This window comes from Macaca mulatta, chromosome 2, assembly GCF_049350105.2.
Source record: "Macaca mulatta isolate MMU2019108-1 chromosome 2, T2T-MMU8v2.0, whole genome shotgun sequence".
NCBI classification, from domain to species: domain Eukaryota; kingdom Metazoa; phylum Chordata; class Mammalia; order Primates; family Cercopithecidae; genus Macaca; species Macaca mulatta.
The window spans coordinates 139,097,063-139,120,731 of NC_133407.1; the positions used below are offsets into that span (position 1 = coordinate 139,097,063).

The window sequence follows — 23,669 nt, forward strand, 5'->3', positions numbered from 1 at the left end:
GCCAAATCTCCCTCTTCCGATATAAACTGCCTTCCTACTCCTTTTGAGAACTCCAGGTCAAGAGGGTATCAAAGTTGCTATAATGAAAATTCTTTGTTATCAATGATGATAAAAATCCAACACAGTTGCAAAAAAGAAAGGCAGAGCTCATGTTCTCTCTCTTTTTCTATAGCCATAGGACTTAGTTTTTATTGATTTAATATAATAATTATATGCATGATTGAAGTAATAATATCTTTTTCACTGATTTATTTAGTTACAAGACATTTATGTGTGAGGCACTGCGGGCAACGCAAAGCATAATAAAATATGACCCCTACTCTTGGAGTTGAATCAGGCATATAAACAAATATGAACTGGACCAATAGAAATGATTCATTTGAGATACGTCATGTTTCTCAAACTTGAGTATGCCTAATCACCATCCAAAGAACTTGTTTGTAAATGCAGATTCCTTGGTCCACCTTCCTCAGTAAGCCAGAAATAGGGCCTAGGAATCTTCATTGTTATTAACTACTCCTAAAAGAATTCTGATGTCCCTGGTCAAGGACAACCCCTTGAGACTATAATCAGAGAAGAGGGAGGTAATATGGTCCACTGGGGAGTACGTGTGAAGATGCTGCATTTTACAAAGAACCCCAGACCCCAGAGGTTGATGCGTTTGAACATAGTGGAGACATAGGCCCAGAAAAAAAGGGTTTTTATGGAACCAAACTGGGGTCCACCAACCCAGTAGAGTAAGATCAGGTGTCTATACTGAGGTTTGCAGTGGGAGAAAGGAACATTTATCTGGAGGGCACCAAACAAGAATGGGTCAGCTCACGCTTAAGTCCCAACCTCCGCAATGGCTTGCAGGTGACGGTGTTTAAAAGCAGGAGTAAATTTCAGGAAAGCAAATGCTACAGGCAAAAAAGTAAATTAATACTTTGAGGTTACACATTGGTTTATGCCTAAAAGGGTGAGATATCTTAAAGTGGGGATGGGACATGGCTTACAGGTCATAGGTGGATTCAAAGATGTTCTGATTTGCAATTGGTTAAGGAAGAGAAGCTTTGTTTAAAAATTGGGAGTCAGCCAAAATGAAGATTGGCTCTGGCTCATGGATGTGGCTCCCTTGAGGCCCCTCAGGAAGAAATTTACAAAACAAATGATGGTCAGAGCTCAGACTTCAGTTTCCCCTTATCTGAGGTCTCCGTGCCAGCAAATTTATTTGGTGACAGTCTGGGTTCCAGAAAAACAACTTAGAGACGTATATTAAGACATTATCTTCAGTTTCAATAGGGGAACCAAACATCCCTGTGACTCTAGCTTCCTTGGCTGTGGTTTAAAGCTACATTACCTTCGTTCTTATCGAGCTGTTTATTTACTTCTTAGGGCTAGCTAGGTGCCTGAATTAGCCTTGAAACTCCACCTTTCACTTCCATATGTCGGGGGCTCCCCAGGTCCCTAAGAGAGTGGTAACTGCTCTGTCTCAGGGTAGCTGGCAATGTGTGTGAGGAAGGGAATAAGATAAACAAAGGCAATTATCTACATGTTCCCTTCCTTTATTAATTAGATGTTCCAGATCCACCAGAAAACCTTCACTTGTCTGAAAGACAGAACAGGAGTGTTCGGCTGAGCTGGGAAGCTGGAGATGACCACAATAGCAATATTAGCGGTAGGAAGACTTGGGATAACTGTTTTCATTACTCTGGATACTCAAAATTAATAGTGAAGCCATTTTTTAACCATCCTTAGTGGATTATTCTTCTTATAACATCCTTTTGAACTTTTAATATTGGGTATAAATTTTGGTGTAACTTATCCATACTCCATATATTCTAATGTTTTTTTCCCTGTTTTAATGTTTTTCCCAGAGTATATTGTTGAATTTGAAGGAAACAAAGAAGATCCTGGAAGGTGGGAGGAACTGACCAGAGTCCAAGGAAAGAAAACCACAGTTATCTTACCTTTGGCTCCATTTGTGAGATACCAGTTCAGGGTCATAGCCGTGAATGAAGTAGGGAGAAGTCAACCTAGCCAGCCGTCAGACCATCATGAAACACCGCCAGCAGGTATGCAGGTTCTCACATCAGGTTTCTAACAAAATATTTGTTTGTCCCCATCTTTGAACATCTTAAAAAAGATTGATAATGTAGGATTTTAGATTTCTCCAAATAGCGTTAATAGTTGTATAAACAGCACACAAAATATTCAAAGCACACGTGTCTCAGAAGGATTACATACAAGTTAGATAGAAGCAGGAAATTAGGGGAGTGACACATGAAAAAAAATTACTTTCAGTAATTTCTGATGGCTAAACATCAAATTTAACCAGATATCATCAAGTAAGTTCTAAATTAAAGTTCAGTATATATGTATCTAACATTATTAATTTTTATGCATTCAGTGTCTTTTCTTGTGTTTCAACATCAATCTAAATTTCCAAGATGCTTTTGAAAAAATCTCAAGAATGACTGTGCTAGAATTTGTATTACTGAATTGTTATTGATCATCAATGTGGTCATAGCATGATATTTTATTTTTCCTTGGCTAAAATAAATACTCTAGGATATAATTTCCTTTTTGGATTGAGTAAAAGCAAGTAAAGGTTATAACTGAATCAGATAGAAATAACACTTGTGTGATTTTAGTGTATGTCAGCCTTTGCACTAAACTCCACATTTAGCTATTTCTAATAAAATGAATCCATCTAAAAATATTCATGACTACTTTACAGGTTTTGTTCTGTTTGATGCCCTTAAAACTTGGCTGCTGATATTAATACATGGTGTTTATTTTATTCTTCTAAAGGCAAATATTCACAACATATGTTTCTAATGACAATTCTAATAGAAAAAATAGAGCAGGCTTAAATTAAAATATATATTTTTATAAAGCAAGTTCAGAATTTTAGAAAGCAGTTTTAAAAATTTTAAAGGCAGATTCAAAATTCAGACATATATAGTAAACCATCTACTCTCCACTGGATAATAATTATTTCACTCCAAAAAGACTATTTTACTGTTTTAAACAAAATATATATTTAAAAGCTACCTTAAATCTTTTTAGGAACTGGACCAGATATAAATTAATAAGTACAATCAAACTTATTTAATTATCTGTAGTTTTTGGGGGGACGAGTTGTGATATGATGACTTACCTATGGGTTAAAGGAAAAATAATGTTAATGTTTTTAATTTTTCAGCTCCAGATAGGAATCCACAAAACATAAGGGTTCAAGCCTCTCAGCCAAAAGAGATGATTATAAAGTGGGAGGTGTGTATTCCTTAATATGTTATATATTTCTTTGTGCTCTTTTTCTCTTCCTCTTAGGTCTGCATGCTAACTACAATGATAGCACAACATTTTTTTAAGAACAAAGATAAGATTTGGAAATGAAATGAACTTGTGAGTCATCACCATCATCGTAAATTTTAAAGATCATTGTGATTAAAATGATGTTATGAAACCGAGTTTAACACTAGTCAACAATTTAGGGAAGATTATACAGATTGATTTAGTTGTAGTACATTACCAAAAGTTTCAAATTATTAATAGTTTAATTAACAATATTCTAGATTCTCTTCCATTAAAAAGATACTGAAAATCTTTAATTAATTTAGTATAATCTACTAGATGTTATGCATATCAAACTGATGACCCCCCAAAGAATATTCACCCCTCATTAAACACCAGTAGATATTTTGTATTCTCCTTTCCAATAATTCTGAGGATGATCTTGTGAAGAAAGCATCATGAACGCCTTATTCTAGACCTGGAGATGGCATCCAGGATAATGAATGTCTTGCCCATCACCACACAACCAGAAATCCACAAAGCTAGGATTTATATATGAGGATCTTTGGACTCCAAACCTCACTTTTTCCTACTTTACATATCTCTGTTAAATGTTATTAAATAGACTTCACCATTTGAATTTTGCATAAAAATGTACATCTACCCAGATAATTTTAATTATTCTAGGGTCATTTCCAAATTTCTTCTGTAACAGTGAGGAATTTTATTTTACCTCTACTACTTGGATGTATTTCATGATGAGTATATTGACCTACCTAAAAGGAAATTATCATTCAGCCATTCTGATGAGTAATAGGCCTCCAACATTGAGTTTACAAAACTTTGCGTAAACATAGAACATTTTTTAATGTACGCTGAAATATACTAATTTATTTCCACAACTCATTCCAGGTATAATTCTTGGAAGAATTTTAAAATGCACAAAGTTTAGTTTGCTTTTTATCCTCGTATGTTAGTGTTTGAATTCATTACACAATCAAATGGCCTATACCTGCAAATATTTAGTCAATATTTTTTAGATCAAAATTAGCTCTTTATTTCCACTTCAGTGAAATTAAGTTTTACAAGTTTAAAGTGTGGAATTTTTTTAAAAAATGGTAATACATAGAAATGAAATATATTCAAGAATATTATTTCTTTCCTTGAATTTGTGGTTATAAATAGTTATTACCACATAGTCTTGATAATTACTTAATTTATAATCTAAAATGATGTTAGTCTTTTAGGGTATATCTGTCTTATCCTCCCTTAAGTTCCATAGAAATTTTCATAAAATAGATAATTTAATCAGTTAGGTAACAATAATACTGTGAATTTGCCGATCAGTTCCTCAGAGAAGCACATCATGTTCCAGTAACATTAACTCACTAATCTTCATTACTCCTTTGGGAGGGCTGTGGTTCACGATGGCGTCAGTCTTATATGTCATACAGAGAAACTGGGAATCTCAGAGTTTAATGACCTCACCCAGATGCCATGGGCTGAGTCACATGGAAAAAAGGCCAGAAATCTTCAGTCTTTTTGACTGCTCCTCTCACTCACAAGTCATTTTTTATTACCCCGAAGATACACAAGATTGATTATTAATGCTCTCTTCTTGTAAGAATGGGGCTATAATAAGAAAGCATCTATGGCCAGGTACAGTGGCTCACGCTTGTAATCCCAGCACTTTGGGAGGCCAAGGCGGGCAGATCACAAGGTCAGGAGTTTGAGACCAGCCTGGATAATCTGGTGAAACTGCCTCTCTACTAAAAATATGAAAATTAGCCAGGTGTGGTGGTGCATGCCTGTTATCCCTGCTAATTGGGAGGCTGAGGCAGAAAAATCGCTTGAACCTGGGAGGTGGAGGTTACAGTGAGTTGAGATCACACCACTGCACTCCAGCCTGGGTGACAGAGCGAGATTCTGTCTCAAAAAAAAAAAAAAAAAAAAAAAAGCATTTATAATTTGTTTTTGAGGAGCAAATGACATGTAACCTAGTAGTTAATTGATTAGAGGAAGGAAGTAGTCGCAGGAATTGGATCTAGGCTGACAGTTACATTCCCAATATGTCCCATGGTGTCTCCTATTATCTTGATATGTCAGAGATCTAGTCACTACTGACACAGCCAGTGAAATTTAAGAACATTCATTCATTAAGTATTGTTCTGTACGGATCATCCTATGGAAAGGAGTTAGACTCCAGGCTTTTCCCAGTTTCACAATCAGATAGCATTGTGAATGAATTACCAGACCCCCTCCAGAGACGTACCCAAAATAATTCCTATCTACATGATAATGATCAGAGAGACATACTTTGGGAAAAAAAAAAGCTGATATTTCCCAAAAGAATTAACAATGAAGATGAGCACTAGGAACAGACTGGATGTCCCTATTTTTTGCTTATTTGTTTATGTTTTACATTTAACATTAAATATGATTGAATTCAAATAACAATACAATTTAACTGAATGGTAGAACTAGGTTTTTTAGTTAGCATTACCTTCAAATATTCACTTTTCCTATATTAAGTGGGTCATGACTCACTCATATATTTTGAGTGTTCCAACATCATAATGTTCTACTCACAAAACAGGACAAAAGAGTCTACTGCAACCTCATCTGTTAAATACCTATATCAGGATAATTTTTGCTTGAGAGTTTCCATTGTTCTTAAGCATAGGTATGTGAATTTTTAGCTTTGCTCAATACAATAACACATTTCAAACTTAAAGGACACCAAAAACAAAACCAAAAGCCCAAAAACCCCACTAATGTTGAGAAGCAGGAACATCCTTAGTTACATGGTTATATGATCACATCCAAGGTAGTTAATTCCTAATGGATCTAGGTTTTATTATTTATATTACAAGTATAATAAGAAGATCTACTGGCTTTAAAATGAAATTAAGTGGAATTAGAAGAAATATTGTATAACCTAGTAACTACGGTAGATAACAATATATTGTATTCTTGAAAATTGTTGAGAGACTAGGTTTTAAGTGTTCTATCATAAAAAATAAGTATATGAAGTAACGTATATTTTGAGTAGCTCAATTTAGCCACTCCACAATGTATACATATTTCAAAACATGTTGTACATAAGTATATACAATTTTTATTTCTCAATTAAAAATAAATAAAAATGTTCAAAAATTTTTTAAAAAGTAGAATTAAGGCAGGACAGAAGTCTTTCGTTTTCTAGATTAATAGTTAAAACCTTGCTTGGTTCATAGATCTCTTTGAAACTATGTTGGAAGTACAGGATCTTTTTCTAGAAAATTATACACAAAAAGTCATACTAAAGATATCATTGACTTCTCAGATCCTTTAAAGGATACACATGTACCCCATCTAGAGATTCCTACACCGCAAGTTAAGAACCTCTTTTCTAGAGACTCCTTCCTCGTGGGCTATTTCACGAGAGGCAGAGGGAAGGGAAGGCTGGTGGCCTTCTTGCTTACTCTGCCCTTGCTCCTTCTGTTCTTTGTTGAAGAGATGATTTGGGAAACATCTGAGGTTCAGTAGGCACTGCCTCAAAGTCAAATACAAAGCATTCAGGCTGTTTATTTGGGTTCCGGGGTACTAAAAAGGCCGATAAGATAGCTAAAATATTTTTGTTTAAAGTGTTATGGTTTATTATTTATTTATTTAAAATTTGTCAGAGAACTTTATTAAATTTAACTCCTTTCTTTGGAGCAAAACGTGTAAAATGAATAATATTATTTAAGCACACTTATTATCAGTAGAGACTGAAGGAAACTCTCATTCCACATTGCAGCACGGCACTACAGACTCATGGCCTAATTCACTGGGGCAATGCTAAAGCCCCTGGTGAATTTATATCCATTTCACACTCTAAAATATCTTGGAACAAAACTTTCCAACAAATGGAAGTATAAGCAAGGTCTGCAGAAAAATCTCAGAAAGTTTTCATTTTGTTTTAATTTTTTTTCTCCCAGTTAGTTTAGTTTATTCATGTTGGAATAGGCATACACTTAAAATTATTTTGCTTATATGTCACTATGTTATCAACTTAATTCCAAGCAATGCCTCTAAGAAGTCTTTTAGTAACTTAGATTAAGTTGTGAAGGGTTACAGATTCTGTAAGAACACTATGTATGACATTGTTGACTCACTCACATATCCAGACAAAATTACTATGTATATAAGTGAACCTTAAATTTAGGATTAAAATCATATTTTAAACATATTTTATATAACTGATTCATTTCAATGCACAATCCCATTATCTTTGAAATTAAACAGGCAGTTTAAACCACATTATTGTTTTTAAGTTAAACTGTTGCTCAATTAAAAACTAAAGTGGAAATAACCAATTTCCCATACTAGAAATTATTCCTCCAGGCCGGGTACGGTGGCTCATGCCTGTAATCCCAGCACTTTGGGAGGCTGAGGCAGGTGGATCACTTGAGGTTGGGAATTTAAGACGAGTCTGAGCAACATGGAGAAATCCCATCTCTACTAAAAATACAAAATTAGCCAGGCATGGTGGCGCATGCCTATAATCTCAGCTACTTGGGAGGCTGAGGAAGGAGAATCACTCGAACCCGGGAGACGGAGGTTGCAGTGAGCCGAGACCACACCACTGCACTCCAGCCTGGGCAACGGGAGTGAAACTCCATCTTAAGGGGGGGAAAAAAAAAAAGGAAAGAAATTATTCCTCCAAATATTTCTATGCAGCAAAATAAAGTGGATAAGGGAGGCATTTTTTCTTAAAGAAAAATAAAGAATGGTCAAGGAGCTGGGAAATTATTAGAAAGAGGAGCTACTGTTTCTTTGTATTAAAGTATAAACATGCATAGTCTCCAAAAATATATACATAATCTGTCTCTTCTTATGGAAGAAAAATGAAGAAGGAGAGAACCAAATACAAAAAAGAGTTTTCTTCAAAAAGCCATGGGAGAATCCCATTCACAACCAAAGAATTCGTGGCCATATTATTTTTTATTTGTCTGTTTTTTGAAAATGGAAAGGTGGAATGTAGTGGAAAGCATAAGCAAAAAGCTAAAACACTTCGTGGCATTTCTTTGTAACTTCCTTCATGTGTGAAAACTTAGACTTTACCATAAGGACATAATCCAGGCATCTGATGTGTAGGCTGCTCATTACTTGGGGAGGTAAGGGATTAATTTTCATACTTAAGCTCATATGATGACAAAACTTTTTCACAACTGTCTCTAAACCAAGAAGGGGGATTTAAGATCTCTCAACAAATGATCCTTCCATTGCATTGTTCCTTATACCACTTACGGTGGTTCACCACCATCTCTGAGTCAACACATCTGTGATCAGACTGAATGAGTCTCACCTTCTGTTTTAGCCTTTGAAATCCATGGAGCAGAATGGACCAGGCCTAGAGTACAGAGTGACCTGGAAGCCACAGGGAGCCCCAGTGGAGTGGGAAGAAGAAACAGTCACAAACCACACGTTGCGGGTGATGACGCCTGCTGTCTACGCCCCTTATGATGTCAAAGTCCAGGCTATCAATCAACTAGGATCTGGGCCTGCCCCTCAGTCAGTGACTCTCTATTCTGGAGAAGACTGTAAGTGATGCACTCAAACTGCTAAGCATGTCAATAACTGTTGCTCTCAAATATATTGTACTTCTGTCAACAAATATTTGTGAACAACTACTGCATGCAAAGAGGTTGTATTAGCCACAGGAGATAAAAAGAAACATAACACATGATTTCTATCTTAGGATTGACTGGAGGACAGTTGATCAGTATACAGTACCAAGAAGTATGTTGAAAATTTCCATTTTATTCAGTTTCCTATAAAGCTCTTCCTACATTGAAAATCGAAGACCAGGAGTTATCACTGCAATCATTTAAAGCCCCATAACTGTCATAAGATTTTCAAGTATATTTGCCCTTACTTGTCAAGGATCCCCTAACAGCCACTTGCTGTCATGCCCTGGGCTTCAGTGGCATGTCCGGAGCTTTCCTAATACTGATGAGATATACACCCAGATTTATATATAGAATTATACTCACACACACATTCTGATGCCACAGTAACTGTTGCAAATAGGTTATTGGAAGGAGAAAAAACACTGCATTCTGTATTGCTAATGTTTTGAATAATATTAGGGGTTATTCTCATTGCCTTTCCAGCATCTAAAAGAATAATTTGATCCAAAAGTAGAAGAAGGTTGAGAATGAGAAATAGCCAACTCATTACTCACCTGCTGTCTAAATTCTACCCAAATAAAAGCACAAAAAACACATAACACATATGAATTAAAATAGTATTAGTCTTGACTGCTCTGTATTTAGCTTATTCCTCTGTAGTAAGAACTCCTATAGAATAGAGATAGTAATATCCTCTTCATAGGGTTGTATGAACCAATTGAGGTAAGGCCCTTAGAGCAGTGCCTGACGTATAGCATATGCTCAAATGTTGACTGTTATTAATATTTGATTAACAAGATTCCCAACCAATTTTATTTATATTACTAGTTTAATTCACTTGCTTCCAAAACCAAGATGACCACAGAATAGTTTCTGGTTTTATTTGCCCACATTGTATCTATCTGGAGGGCTTTGTTTCTCAGTGTGATATAGGCTGTCCTCTTCTTTGGGAAATCTATTTGGACTGATAAACTTATCTGTCATGAGAAACTCTTTTGGTTCCATTTGGAATGAATTTCATAAAAGTGCTTTCTCCAGAAGAAACATTACGAAAATTTTTGAAAAGGGTCCTGATAATCACATGTGCAGGTTATTGAAAACTAATCAATCTTATACGATTAACAGATCCTGATACAGCTCCAGTGATCCATGGGGTGGACGTTATAAACAGTACATTAGTTAAAGTTACCTGGTCAACAATTCCAAAGGACAGAGTACATGGACGTCTGAAAGGCTATCAGGTTTTTATCATGGTTTTTCTTCTTGTTGTTGAATTGGTATCTGAGAATAAATAAGAACTGATTTCAGAAGAAGCCAAAGAGAATCTGTCACCATGATGCACATATTAAAAGATTTTTGTTTTCATTGCAGATAAATTGGTGGAAAACAAAAAGTCTGTTGGATGGAAGAACACATCCCAAAGAAGTGAATGTTCTAAGATTTTCAGGACAAAGAAACTCTGGAATGGTTCCTTCCTTAGATGCCTTTAGTGAATTTCACCTAACAGTTTTAGCCTATAACTCTAAAGGAGCTGGTCCTGAAAGTGAGCCTTATATATTTCAAACACCAGAAGGAGGTGAGAGGATAACAATGGAGAGTCATGTCAAAAATGGAGGTGATCCATGGCCATATTAAACATTCTTCATTATGGCCAGGCGTGGTGGCTCATGCCCGTAAATTCCAGCACTTTGAGAGGCCAAGGCAGATGGATAACTCTAAGTTAGGAGTTCCAAACCAGCTTGGCCAACATGTTGAAATCCTGTCTCTACTAAAAATACAAAAATTAGCTAGATGTGGTAGTGCACGCCTGTAGTCCCAGCTACTTGGGAGGCTGAGGCAGGAGAATCACTTGAACCTAGGAGGCAGAGGTTGCAATGAGCAGAGATCAGGCCACAGAGTGAGACTCCGTCTCTAAATAAATAAATAAATAAATAAAACAAACATTCTTCTTTATTAGTAGTTAATTAATATTTACTTCAGATGCGTGAGCTTGTCAATTTCTATAAAATTTATGATATAATAGGGCTTTTTTGAATTTTACTAATTTATATGAGTTTATTTTTGGTCTTGTGTTTCCTAGTACCTGAACAGCCAACTTTTCTCAAGGTCATCAAAGTTGATAAAGACACTGCCACTTTATCCTGGGGACTACCTAAGAAATTAAATGGAAACTTAACTGGCTATCTTTTGCAATATCAGATAAGTAAGTAGAAATTTGAATTGGAGTTAACTTCTTAAATTCCACTTTTTGATTGAGTATTCTGTTTGCTATGTTGGGAGTCTAATGATCACTTAAGGCCATGGTTTGTAAGCTGCCATTCTTCCTTGTAGCCCAGGGTCTTGTAAACTGGCTTGCATGCCAAATTCAGCCTGCTGCCTGTTTTTAGGAATAAAGTTTTATGACGACATGGCCATGTCCACTTATTTATGTATGTCTACAGCTGCTTTCTCCCTGGAGTGGCAAAGTTGTCATCTCAACAGAGACTACATGGCCTACAAAGGCTAAATGTTTACCATCTGGCCCTTTACGGAAAGGTTTGCTCACCTGTTTTAGAAAAAAAGCAGTGTGCTGATGAGTACACAAAACATGCGTTTAATGTTTATATATAAGATGTTTGGAGAAGTAGGAAACATGCAAAAGAGTTATTGAGTGATGTGATGGAGATTCAAAGCACACTACCTCTTCTGTCTCAGATATATGCTCCCATACTCAACCTTAAATATACTTGTGTTTATCAAATTCTCAATGAGTTGCTTGCTATTTCATGGAGATGATATTGAGAGGACTAAATAATTGTCTTTGGATCATTACTCGGAATGGGCTCTGCACACATGCTGCTATGCAACTAGAGTAACGTGAATGTGTTCAGATGAAATCAGGTCATTTTTAATAGTAGCGCCTCCCATCTTGAACAGTCCTCAAGTCTAAGCATCATCTCAAAATGGAACTTAGGGGATTGACATTATAGAAAATTTTAGCAACATCCCATCGTGAAAATTTTAGACTTTCAAGACTTCAATTCTCAAAGCACCAGAAATACAGAAACCCAGCATACACTGCTTACAAGTCAACTTGATTATAGCCCTGTTGTGCTACTTTCACATCAACTCAAAACTTCCAGCAACCCAGGTCATATATTTGCTTTAGCTTCTGATGGTTTCTGCTGAAATTAGCACATATGTTTAAATACATAAAGGCCTAATCCCAACAGAAGTAGACTTTAGCACTTTTGAGTGCTTGCTGTGTAGCAGGATGAGTACTAATCCTGCTCTTTTTGTGTATCTCTTTACATTGTTTCATTAAAATAAGAAATCTATTAGATATGTACTATCACTATTTTATGAATGAAGGGATTGAGATATATAGAGAATATACTCATACAGAGTCAAGCAGTAAAATAAGCGTTAAGAATGCAAAGCAAGATCAGTCCAATTCTACATGTTGAACTCTTAACCTTATATTATTCCATGAACTGGTTTTCAAAAAAGGTGTAAGAATTGAAGAAATATTTGAAGATTCTTTTAAATGTCAATTTGTTTGGTAAATATATATCTTCTCCTTATCCTAACAATAAGAAACTCAATTAAATTCCAACCTTCATATTGATCCATATGTAACATTTAAGTTTGTCTAAAAACAAGTTCTTAGAATATAGAAGTTGAAATATTAACAATTGTAATGATTACTGAACTGCTTGATATGTGGATTTTAAAATAAAATAATATATAATTATTTTGTTCTCAATATTAAATGATCAAGACATTTTAGGTAGTTTACCTTTTTCTTATTGCTCTTAAATAGTCTAAATTGTTGCAATTTATATGTATGAGAGCTCTATGTATACTCTCCTGAATTCTTATATTGATTGTAGTAGTTTTTTAATTGACTTTGTGGTCATTCACAATTATGTTTTCAAAAAATCTAAAAGAGTGATGATTTCACATCCTTCTTTCCAATGTTTGGATGCCAAATTTTTTGTTTGTTTTTTTTTTCATTGATTTGAATTGCATTTTATGGACCAAGGAAGGCATTTTTATGTCAATAATAAATGCATTTTTTAAACATCTATGGTATCTTGGACTGAGAGTCAAGAGGATTTATTCTATATTCTTTCTTGCCACTAACAGCTGCACTATCTTGGATGTATTTTATCTCTTGGATTAATGTTACAGTAATCTTATAATACGCCACGCTCTTACACAAATCTCATGTCTTTGCTGGGTACACAAATCTCATGTCTTTGCTGGGTTGCAATTCTTTGGAAGAAGCTATCTGATTCAGCTTTTTACAATTAGCACTTCGCATAGTACTTAGTACACAGTAGATATTCTTAAATAATTAATATATTCTTGCATTTATTGATTCTATGTATATTGAGTAGCTATTTGGTGCCATATGTTAAACTAGAAGCCATAGAAGATAGAAGATATAAATAAATTATCATCTTGAATTATTCTTGCAAAAGGAAATTACAAGTACTTAATTCAAAGATACAATGAAAATATAGCAATGGGGAAAATTCATTATTATTAACAGGTATTATGAAGCTGGAGCAGTTGGCTCCAATATAGCACAGGGATTAAAGATGTTTCTCTGGGGTCAAAAGGCCATGGTTTGGATTCAAATTCCAGTTTGCAAATTTACAGATTCAAGATCAGAGCAAAGCCCTTATTCTTGTGAGACCTCAGTTTTGTCATGTATGATATAGTCATAGTAGTTGTACGTACCTCATAGGATTAAATGAGTTGATGGTTATGAATCATTAATGTATCTTTACATACTACAAGCATAAGGAGAAATGAAAATAATGAAGAATACAACTTGAATGGTTAAATACATTTGAGCTGTTGTTCATGTTTGTTTTTTAGTAAATGACACCTACGAGATTGGAGAATTAAATGATATTAACATTACAACTCCATCAAAACCCAGCTGGCACCTCTCAAACCTGAATGCAACTACCAAGTACAAATTCTACTTGAGGGCTTGCACTTCACGGGGCTGTGGAAAACCGATCACGGAGGAAAGCTCCACCTTAGGAGAAGGGAGTAAGTACATGAGGCTTCTCTTTTTAACAGGGGCTTTAAAAAGAGGCTGCATCTTTTTAAACAGCTGTGCTGAAAGGAAAGCACCGTGCTAGTCATTGTAAATTAGAAATGATTGTGATCCCACTCTGTCTGACCTTCTGTTTTCCACTGACATAGAGGCAGAATTTATTAATCTTGTTTGGAAAGTTCACATTGACTCAATTTATGGATTTCTGCGCAATACTAATCAAATTATAGCTTAGTGTATACAAGGTCAGGAACTATAATTTTACTTAATTAAAGTAGCGGGACATAAGGTCACAAAGCTATTCAAAAGGTTAGTAAAGGTATATTTTTCTTTTAGAAATGTTTCCATACAGAAAAACATGTGGCTCTTGCTTTGGTAGACATTACAGATCTAATACATCTCACTTTCATGCCTTCACTCTATATACATTGATTCATATGTCAATTTTGTTTTACTGTCTGATGATTGATGCCAAGCAACTAGCTGGGAAATGGCTTATAAATCTATGATTTCACTTGTAACACAATTGTCCTAATTCAATTACACTTTTCTATTTTTTTCCACCTTTAACCATTTCCCTTCCAAAACTGCATCTCCAGTTATGATTTTAGCAAGGTTCTTGCTAAGCTTTCTATAATAGCAATAGGACCTTCGCAGATAAATCAGATCAGAGAAACTGATGTACACACTAAGTTAAACAAAGAGAGATTTAGGTAGGGCTTAGGCTGTTCAGGAGTGGAAGGATATTGGAGAAAGAAAGGAAGGATGTAGAAGATGGCAGAAAGGGAAGTAGAGTTGTGTATTTATCGTGTATTAAGGTTGGTGCAAAAGTAGTTGTGGTCCTTCCATTAAAAGTAGTAATGACAAAGGCCACAATTACTTTTGCACCAATCTAATACTATGTGTCAGACTGTGTTCGGGATGCTTTTCCAAATTGTAGATTAGAAAAATGGTAGAATCAATGAAAGAAACATCACGAAGGGGAAACATAGTAAAGAAAATTCAACTGCCTATTATTTATTGAAGATGTATATTAAAATATATTCAAACTTGTGAATGACTGTAAATCACTGTGTTTGTGTGTGAATGGTTATGCTCTGACCTTTATTATTGGTTTGTTTTTACATCTTATTGTGCCTGCTATATCTGACTAATAACAAGCTTATGTTTTTCTTGGATTCCTTAAACATTTAAAACCCCTTTATGTGGGAAAAGTGTATAATTCAAATAATTACTTCCCTAAAACTCACAAAGTATTCCCAAGGATGAATTGAACACCAAGTGAAATGAAAAACTCATTTCACTGACTTTACCTGCTCATAAAAGTTAGATTTAAAGATGGGGATTGAAAACTTCGCAGTAACTAAAAGATGGTTATTTCTGAAGCATTGAAACTGACATCAAGTGTCCAATACAAAGAAGAGAAGTCAGAATGGTAGTACTCCAAACATGCAACTTCCATATTCTTAAAAACAGAATTTAAGGCATGGAGTTGGTTGCTATTTTGATATAACCAAGACCATAATGTGCTTGTGAAATACTGATCCCATTCTTGCCAATTTGAAGCATATAAGAAAAAATATTCACAGAATTGCCTTACAAGCATTGCACATTCTAGTACATACGTTGGAAAATTTGGGCTTGGTTGCATTCATGCTTGAGAAATTGTTTTTGGAGGATGAAAATGCTGTTCATGTGATTTTACAACTGATGTGGCATCTTTTCTTCAAACTAAAAATGTAACTAATTTGCTGCGTATCTTAAAAGAACATTTCTTCACTGTCTTACGTGTCAGGAATTTAAGAATGTTTCTTACTAGCGTGTTTGTGCTCTTTTTCAGGAATCTGCATTTTCAGTATTCCAGCTAAGTGCCCCCTTCCCCAGTTGACACTGATTTCTCTTCTATAGGCGTGTCTTGCCATATGTACAGGGAAAAAAATTACAATCTCTTTTTCTACTAGAGTTCAACATAATCTTTGAAAAAAATGTATATTTCTACTGAGAAGATACATCTTGTTATCACTCAGCACTCTAAAAATGATCACTTGTGCAAACTGGAACCTACTACTATGCATCTTTCTTCTCGCTCCGCCTATGTAGCTCATTTCAAGGTCATTTGGCGCTTGTTCAAAAAATAGGATTTGATTGACAAGCATTTTTCTCTGTTTTCAGGTTGTCACTCTGATTTTCAAATAAATCGTATTCCATAATCTAAGAGTAGAAAAGATGGAGCTAATCAGAAATATTATTTTTGTGTCATTAGTGGTTTGAATAAATCACTTGCTTTACTCTGTTTTTCAAAAGCTTGCACTACTTAACGTTTTACTAATATCTCTGTTTTTCAAGGTCAAAATTAATTGCACTCTGTTTCAATGATGCTTAATCTTGAAGGCTTTGCTCATATAATTGGCCTTATTTCTCTCATGGCATAATTTTTAATAAAACCTTTTTGTTATTTAGTAACTATATAATTAATTTTTTTCTATAATGAAAATGCATAATGAAATATTGATCTGTAACATATACCCACTTTAAATAGAATTTCATAACCCGTTGTAGTCTCAGTAAGAAACATATTTTATAACACTGCTAACATTTTCTGGATTATATTTATTATATTGAGTTGATTCCCAGCAAAACTATGGATCACATGCAAAAATATTTAAGACACTTGGTGGTAAGATAAGAAGTTAGTATATTTTTGTTAAACTTGATTCATTTTATCTTCTACTATGAGATTCTACTATTAACATATTGACATATTAATATTTTTTGAAAAGTAATAACTTCCCACACCACTTTCAAAATGTCAGTAAAACCATTCCATTGGTATGTACCTACAAGCCTGCACTTCACGCACTTTGGGCTTCTATAAATTTCAAATATTTAATATATGACCATGTTGTAATGCTGTTTCATCAGTATTTATGGAGAAGACCAAGGCAAAAAAAAAAAAAGCAATATATAGTTAGTTATGATTATAAGGTTATATGCTGTCAATTGTAAGTCAAAAGGCCATATTCAGTTTCCCATTAGGTTTGTGAAAATCCAAATTGCACAAAATCATATTGTATAATTTTTTTAAGTCTACGGTTTTGAACCATTCATGAGACCAGGCAGATTTACAGTACCATTTCATCTTAAACAGCCATGTATTGAGTTCATTTCATTTACTCAATTTCATTATATTAAAAAAGGAAGTTGAAATGTTGATTTTCTTGATCTCTTGTAATTCAAAAACTGAGACAATATATAAGTGACTTTCTTATTCACTTCGAGTAACAATATATATTTTTTTACTTTTTATGTCCTGTTTTTCCATGACTACAATTCACATGATTTAACTGTGTACATTTCTTAGGTAAAGGTATCGGGAAGATATCAGAAGGAGTAAATCTTACTCAAAAGACTCACCCAATAGAGGTATTTGAGCCGGGAGCTGAACATATAGTTCGCCTAATGACTAAGAATTGGGGTGATAACGATAGCATTTTTCAAGATGTAATTGAGACAAGAGGGAGAGGTGAGAAATGAGATTATATTTGGGAAAGTCTTAGTCAATCTATGTCCTGTAGAATATTTAGTGTTGCATATGTCCTATATTAAACATGAAAACACTGAGTATATTAGTAATGAAAATAATAATTTCAATTTTAGACATATTTTAAATTATCAAAATGAAAAATGTTTCACAGTAGTTCAACTTATCCTTTATTTTGTTTTTACTAGAGTTGTTGCCTAAAAATATCTCCTGCTTATTAACACATGTTAATAACACAATCTAAAAAGAAAAAGCAAAACAAAACAAAACAAAACCACCAGGCTCCATGGTCATCTGCTTCTAACCAAGGCAGCTTGCGCTTTTGCTTGCTCCTTGCTGCTTCTGAGTTTAACTTCTGCCTTCACTATCCTTCTTTGGTTTTTCATCCTCAGAATCAAATACAACTCAAAGAAGTCCCTTTTTAAATAAAGAAGGAAAGATTTATCAGTATTCTCCCATTAACATGTCCTTCACATTGCATTCCTTCTGGGGTCATTAAAAAAATTGATACTCTTTGGTATGCTTAAAAATGATGTCTAATTTTCCCCAATTTTACAGAATACAAGACTGTTTCTAGTGTACAATGTTGTGACTTCTCTTTCTACAACAGAATATGCTGGTTTATATGATGACATCTCCACTCAAGGCTGGTTTATTGGACTGATGTGTGCAATTGCTCTTCTCACACTAGTATTGTTAACTGTTTGCTTTGTGAAGAGAAACAGAGGTGGAAAGTACTCAGGTAAAATTGTTTTTTAATGTGATTTTCAACTTATTAAATAGCATTTTCTGGGAAGCATTCTTCAGTGACATCTTTTTTTTTTTTAAATACACATTCAAGTCAAATTTATTTTAGCAAATTAGATGTACAATGCACTGAGAGGAAAAACATATTGCTAAATTAACCAAAAAAAAATATGTATGGTCTAGAGTATTATTTCCAGATAGTTACTTGGTTTTAGTTTTTAGCACTTAAAATGGGCTCTAACTGCCGGGTGTGGTGGCTCGTGCCTGTAATCCTAGCACTTTGGGAGGCCGAGGTGGGTGGATCACGAGGTCAGGAGATCAAGACTATCCTGGCCAACATGATGAAACCCCGTCTCTTACTAAAAATACAAAAATGAGCCGGGCATGGTGGCAGCTGCCTGTAATCCCAGCTACTCAGGAGGCTGAGGCAGGAGAATCACTTGAACCCGGGAGGTGGAAGTGGCAGTGAGCCGAGATCGCACCACTGTACTACTTTAGCCTGGGAGATAAAAGCAAAAACTCCATCTCAAAAAAAAAAAAGAAAGAAAGAAAGAAAGAAAGAAAGAAAGAAAGAAAGAAAGAAAGAAAGAAAGAAAGAAAGAAAGAGCTCTAACAAGGTTGATAACACTTCCAAACTTCTATTGTCTATCTGTGAAAGATCAGAGCCATTGAGAGACAAATTACTAAGTTACATACATGCTTTAGTGTTTTAAGTGACCCATCTATAGTACGCCTCTCTCTATACATGACATACACGACTCGTGTTTTTTGCACTAATGCATTCTAATATTACTGGCTCCACTGGCCAACTTTGTTGGTGTTAATCATTATTAGGAATGCGTTTCTTATTACCATGGCGTGTATTAGATACACTGCCTCATGAATTGATACATAAGGTATCCATGAAAACCATTATAGTTGGTAATATGATGTTTGCCTTTAATTTCATTCAACTTCCGAATTTGTTTTGTCTTTTTCAGATATACATATTGTATCAAGATGATGGTTATTACTAGTATTGCTTAGTATTCATGATGCTTTTATATGGTGACAAAGATTTAGATTACACTGCTATTTGTTTCATGATGTTCAGATTTATGAGAAGTTCATTATTGGCTTAGGATTTATCTAGCAAATATTTAGTGGGAACCCGTCATCTACATAGAAGCATTGAGAGCATAATTTCTAGGTTTTTGTAAAATGACATGCATAATTTATGGAGTTATGCATTTCACTTTTTTCTCTGAAGACTGAATGATTATGAATTAGGTTCACAATGACTAATAAATGTTCTGAGTAATTAATGGGAATCGTTAAAGAGTTATAGCATTCTCCTTATCCCCAACAAATAATCATTTGTGAATTGTGTGCTATCCAGATTCTAAAGATGTTTCTTCAAATCATGCCCTGAAAAGAAAAAAAAAATCAGCATTTCATATTGCAGAGTAGCTAAGAGAATCTATTAGGTCTCTGCATGTAGTCATAAAAAGTTCCATAAATAACAATTTGTATTTGAGGGTTTTTGTTTGTTTGTTTGTTTTTAAGTAAGGGGAATAAGAGCTTTTGGTCTTATATTCCACTAATACAAAAATTAGCTGGGCGTGGTGGCGGCTGCCTGTAATCCTAGCTACTCAGGAGGCTGAGGCATGAGAATCCCTTGAACCCGGAAGGCAGAGGTTGCAGTGAGCAGAGATCCTGCCACTGCACTCCAGCCTGGGTGACAGAGTGAGACTTTGTCTTGAAACAAAACAAAACAAAAAAAGTAAAATGTCAGTGGAGACCTGAATATTCAGATTGTTGCAACAGTTTTGTGTAAGAGTGATGCATAACAACCAAATGATTGACCTTTGTTTTTTTTTTTTTTTTTTTTGAGACATGATCTTGTTCCGTCACCCAGGCTGGAGTGTAGTGGCACTATTTCAGCTCTCTGCAACCTCTGCCTCCCAGGTTCAAGTGATCTTCCCACCTCAGCCCATCATGTAGCTGGGACCACAGGTGCACACTACCACACCTGGCTAATTTCCATGTTTTTAATAGAGACAGGGTCTTGCTTTGTTGTCCAGGCTGGTTTCAAACTCCTGACATCAAGTGTTCTGCCCGTCTTGGCCTCCCAAAGTGCTGGGATTACAGGCATGAGCCACCACATCCAGCCTTGATTGACTTTTTAAATTCAATTTAATTTAATGACACAGATCTAATAGGTGCCTATGACATCTTCAAAAGGTCCAGATAGTAAAATAAATATTTAGTAATTTGGTCTTCACTGAGAAATCAAATTAAGTTGGGCTCTTCCAATAAGACTTCTTGTTCACATAATATTGTGTAGTCACGTGAAAATATGCAGCACGCTGCAGATGTGATGACAAAAAAGTAGAACTTCCCAAAATCCTCTCTCTTTTTTATTTAAACAAAGAAGTAACAGATGGGCTACAGGTATAGCCAGAAAAAAATATTGCCTCACTGGTATCAAAACATTTGAGCAATGCTGTTCTTATTGACTATTCACTATTCCACAGCGCTGGTAAAAATGTATTTTAAACAGTCACTGTATTAGTTTCCCCACCTTTTTTCTCTTTTTTAGTTAAAGAAAAGGAAGATTTGCATCCAGACCCAGAAATTCAGTCAGTAAAAGATGAAACCTTTGGTGAATACAGGTAAACTTGAGGTTCTGTTTTAAAATGTATCAAAACACGTATTCATCATGTTGAAAGCTCAAATGAACAAAAAGGTGTTTATTCTTAACAAAAAGTTTACAGAACTATAATGTAATGACCCTATAAAGAATACTTTGTACAAATAGGGCCCACGTAAGTGCTAGCAACCAAATTTCTGTCTGTGTGGTGAGGGTGTATAAAGAATTACAGTCCAGGCAGAAGTATCGGTTAGGATACTTTTCTTGAAACTGTGTGCCTAACGCAAATACACTATTCTTATTTAGGTTGAATATCTATTTGGGGTAGCTAAAACATCTTGAGCGTGGCCATTTTGAACTCAGGTTGGTACCGTTTGCATCCACACACATATATCTGTATACCTACAGTGTTGCCCCTGCCAAGGTAAGTAAGTTACAAACCCTGTCCTCTCGATGAACCTAATCAGCAGAGAAAAATGTCTTATATATGCAAATGACTGTAATGAATTAAATAGAATAAAAGAGCACAAAAGAGAGCAACTATTTCTGCCCAGGTAGGATTTTGGAAAAAGGATCATCCATAAGAGATAAGCTAAGCCTTAAAGGATAAAAAGGATTGTGTTACTGTTAACCACTGGACAGAGGATGACAAAATGAGTGAGAACGTGTCGGGCAAGGGAGGAATGGCAAGAAGTCTGCTCTGAGCTAGGCAGGAATCTTTTGGGGACGTGTTAAATTGTCTCTCCTGTTATCTCTCTCCATCTTCCCCTTTCTACTACTCTCTTAACTTCTTAGCTCTTTTTGGTTGGAATGGCATCATTTTTTTTCAGGTACCCTGTATATTTCAGCCAATAGACATATTGTAAGTTCCAGATTTATATCAATTTTAGCACATGGGAAACCAGAGTTTATATCAAAGAAGAAATCTGGTTGATCCTCATTCTCTCATCTCTGGATTCATCACTCTAGACAGGGATGTGGAGCATTTTCATTAGCTCATGGTTAGACATTTGAGCTTACCTGTACCTCCACTTTGTGCTATACTTATTTTTCTGTATTCTACTTAGTCAATAACCTTTTTACATTTTTATATTTCTTAATAAATGACTTTAAATTCTTTCCAGAATAAAGAACAATAAAGAGAAAGAAAGAAAGAGAGAAAAAAAAAGAAAGAAAGAAAGAATTTTGGAGCTTTGCAAATTGTGCTCATTACTGTTGTATTAGTGAGCAGCTGCCTCATAACAACCACCACCAATACTTAACAGCTTAAAACAATAAACATTTATTATTTCTATGTCCTCATAATTCAGGAATCCAGACATGGCTTAGATGGGTGCTTCGGACTCAGGACTTCTCATGAGGTTGCAGGAAGGTTTTGACCAGGGCTATGGTTTCATCTAAAGTTTCAACCAGAGCACAAGCCATTCCTAGGCCACTCATGGTGCTGTTGGCAGGTTATAGTTCCATACAGACTGTTGAACTAAGGGCTTCAGTTCTTCACAGGCCAGAAGTCATTCCTAACTCCATATCACATGGATATCTCCATGGGGCCATTCACAACATGGCAGCTGGCTTCCTTCAGAATGTGTGAGCCAGGGAGCAAAACAGAGCACCCAAGTTGGAAGCCACAGTCCTTTTGTAACCTGACATTGGAAGTGACTTCCCATCACTTCTGTTGTATTATATAGGAGCAAGTCAATAAGTTTAGCCCACAACTCAAAGGAAGAAGATTATACAAGGTACAGATTCCATGAGACAATGATCATTGAGGACCTGCAACAACTTTTCAGAAGTTGAGGCAGGAGAATTGCTTGAACTCAGGAGGCGGAGGTTGCAGTGAGCCGAGACTGTGCCACTGCATTCCAGCCTGGACAACACAGTGAGATTCCATCTCAATTAAAAAAAAAAAACACAAACAAACAAACAAAAAACTACTTTTGAAAGACCGTATTAGCTCAGTTTTACAGGCAAGAAAACAAAAACAATGCCTTGCAATGCCTCGTCTAAAAACCCATTTCCCCACATCCTGCTGCTTCTTTATAAAGATAGCTAACATCTTCCCGTGCATTATTTCCTATGACATCCCTTTATAGTAGTTGATGTGTTTTCCAACCTCTTTTCCCCAAACTACACATTTATCAGGATAATTGTCTACTTTCCACATTATCCCAGGAGGCAATTTTATAAGAGGTACCCTTACATAACATAAGTCCTCATCCTTCTAGCTTCCGATAATCGTCCCTTTTGTTATTTTTCTTTGCTCTTTGTTTCCTGATTCCTCAGCCAATGCCTCATCTTTTTTCTTGATTTGTTTTTATAACTGCAATATCCTAATTCGAGAGCCAATTATCGTATCAGTCAGGGGAGCATGTGTTATGCTGCTGTCAAAACAACTCCAAAAGCAGGTTCTTTCTCAAGTTATGTATCCCACAGAGATTGCCCTTTTCATCTTAGTCACTTAGGAGCACCGGCTGGTGGATGAGGATCCAGGGTCACCACAGCAGGGAAAACAGAATGTAACAAACTGAGCACTGGCTTTTAATCTTCCACTTGGAAGAGACACATGTCACCTTTGCTCACTTTTTTTTTAAACCAAAGAAAATTCCATGGTGGCATATAACATAGAGTAGGCAGAGAAGTGTCATCCCGTTTTATTCCTAGAAACGTGACATACTTATTGAATAGCACTGACCAATACCACAAATTATAAAATGATACGTACATCTAAATTATATTTTTTCCAAATGCTTCATTGAT

The 23,669-nt window shown here is 35.4% G+C and overlaps 1 protein-coding gene across 11 annotated transcripts in view; it reads left to right on the top strand.

The window, feature by feature from the left end:
* The window catches only part of CHL1 (cell adhesion molecule L1 like), a 212,943-nt gene that overhangs the window by 184,248 nt on the left and 5,026 nt on the right, over positions 1–23,669 (top strand). For 6 of the 11 annotated variants that reach the window (XM_015130379.3, XM_015130382.3, XM_015130381.3 and 3 more), the window contains 11 exons: positions 1,556–1,657; positions 1,857–2,054; positions 3,188–3,258; positions 8,624–8,846; positions 10,062–10,177; positions 10,308–10,512; positions 11,017–11,139; positions 13,806–13,985; positions 17,354–17,515; positions 18,144–18,275; positions 20,862–20,934. In XM_015130379.3, the coding sequence (XP_014985865.3) occupies positions 1,556–1,657; positions 1,857–2,054; positions 3,188–3,258; positions 8,624–8,846; positions 10,062–10,177; positions 10,308–10,512; positions 11,017–11,139; positions 13,806–13,985; positions 17,354–17,515; positions 18,144–18,275; positions 20,862–20,934 (1,585 nt within the window). The remainder of the gene's footprint in view (positions 1–1,555; positions 1,658–1,856; positions 2,055–3,187; positions 3,259–8,623; positions 8,847–10,061; positions 10,178–10,307; positions 10,513–11,016; positions 11,140–13,805; positions 13,986–17,353; positions 17,516–18,143; positions 18,276–20,861; positions 20,935–23,669) is intronic. The other 5 variants (XM_015130384.3, XM_077994234.1, XM_077994231.1 and 2 more) reach the window with 1 other exon arrangement.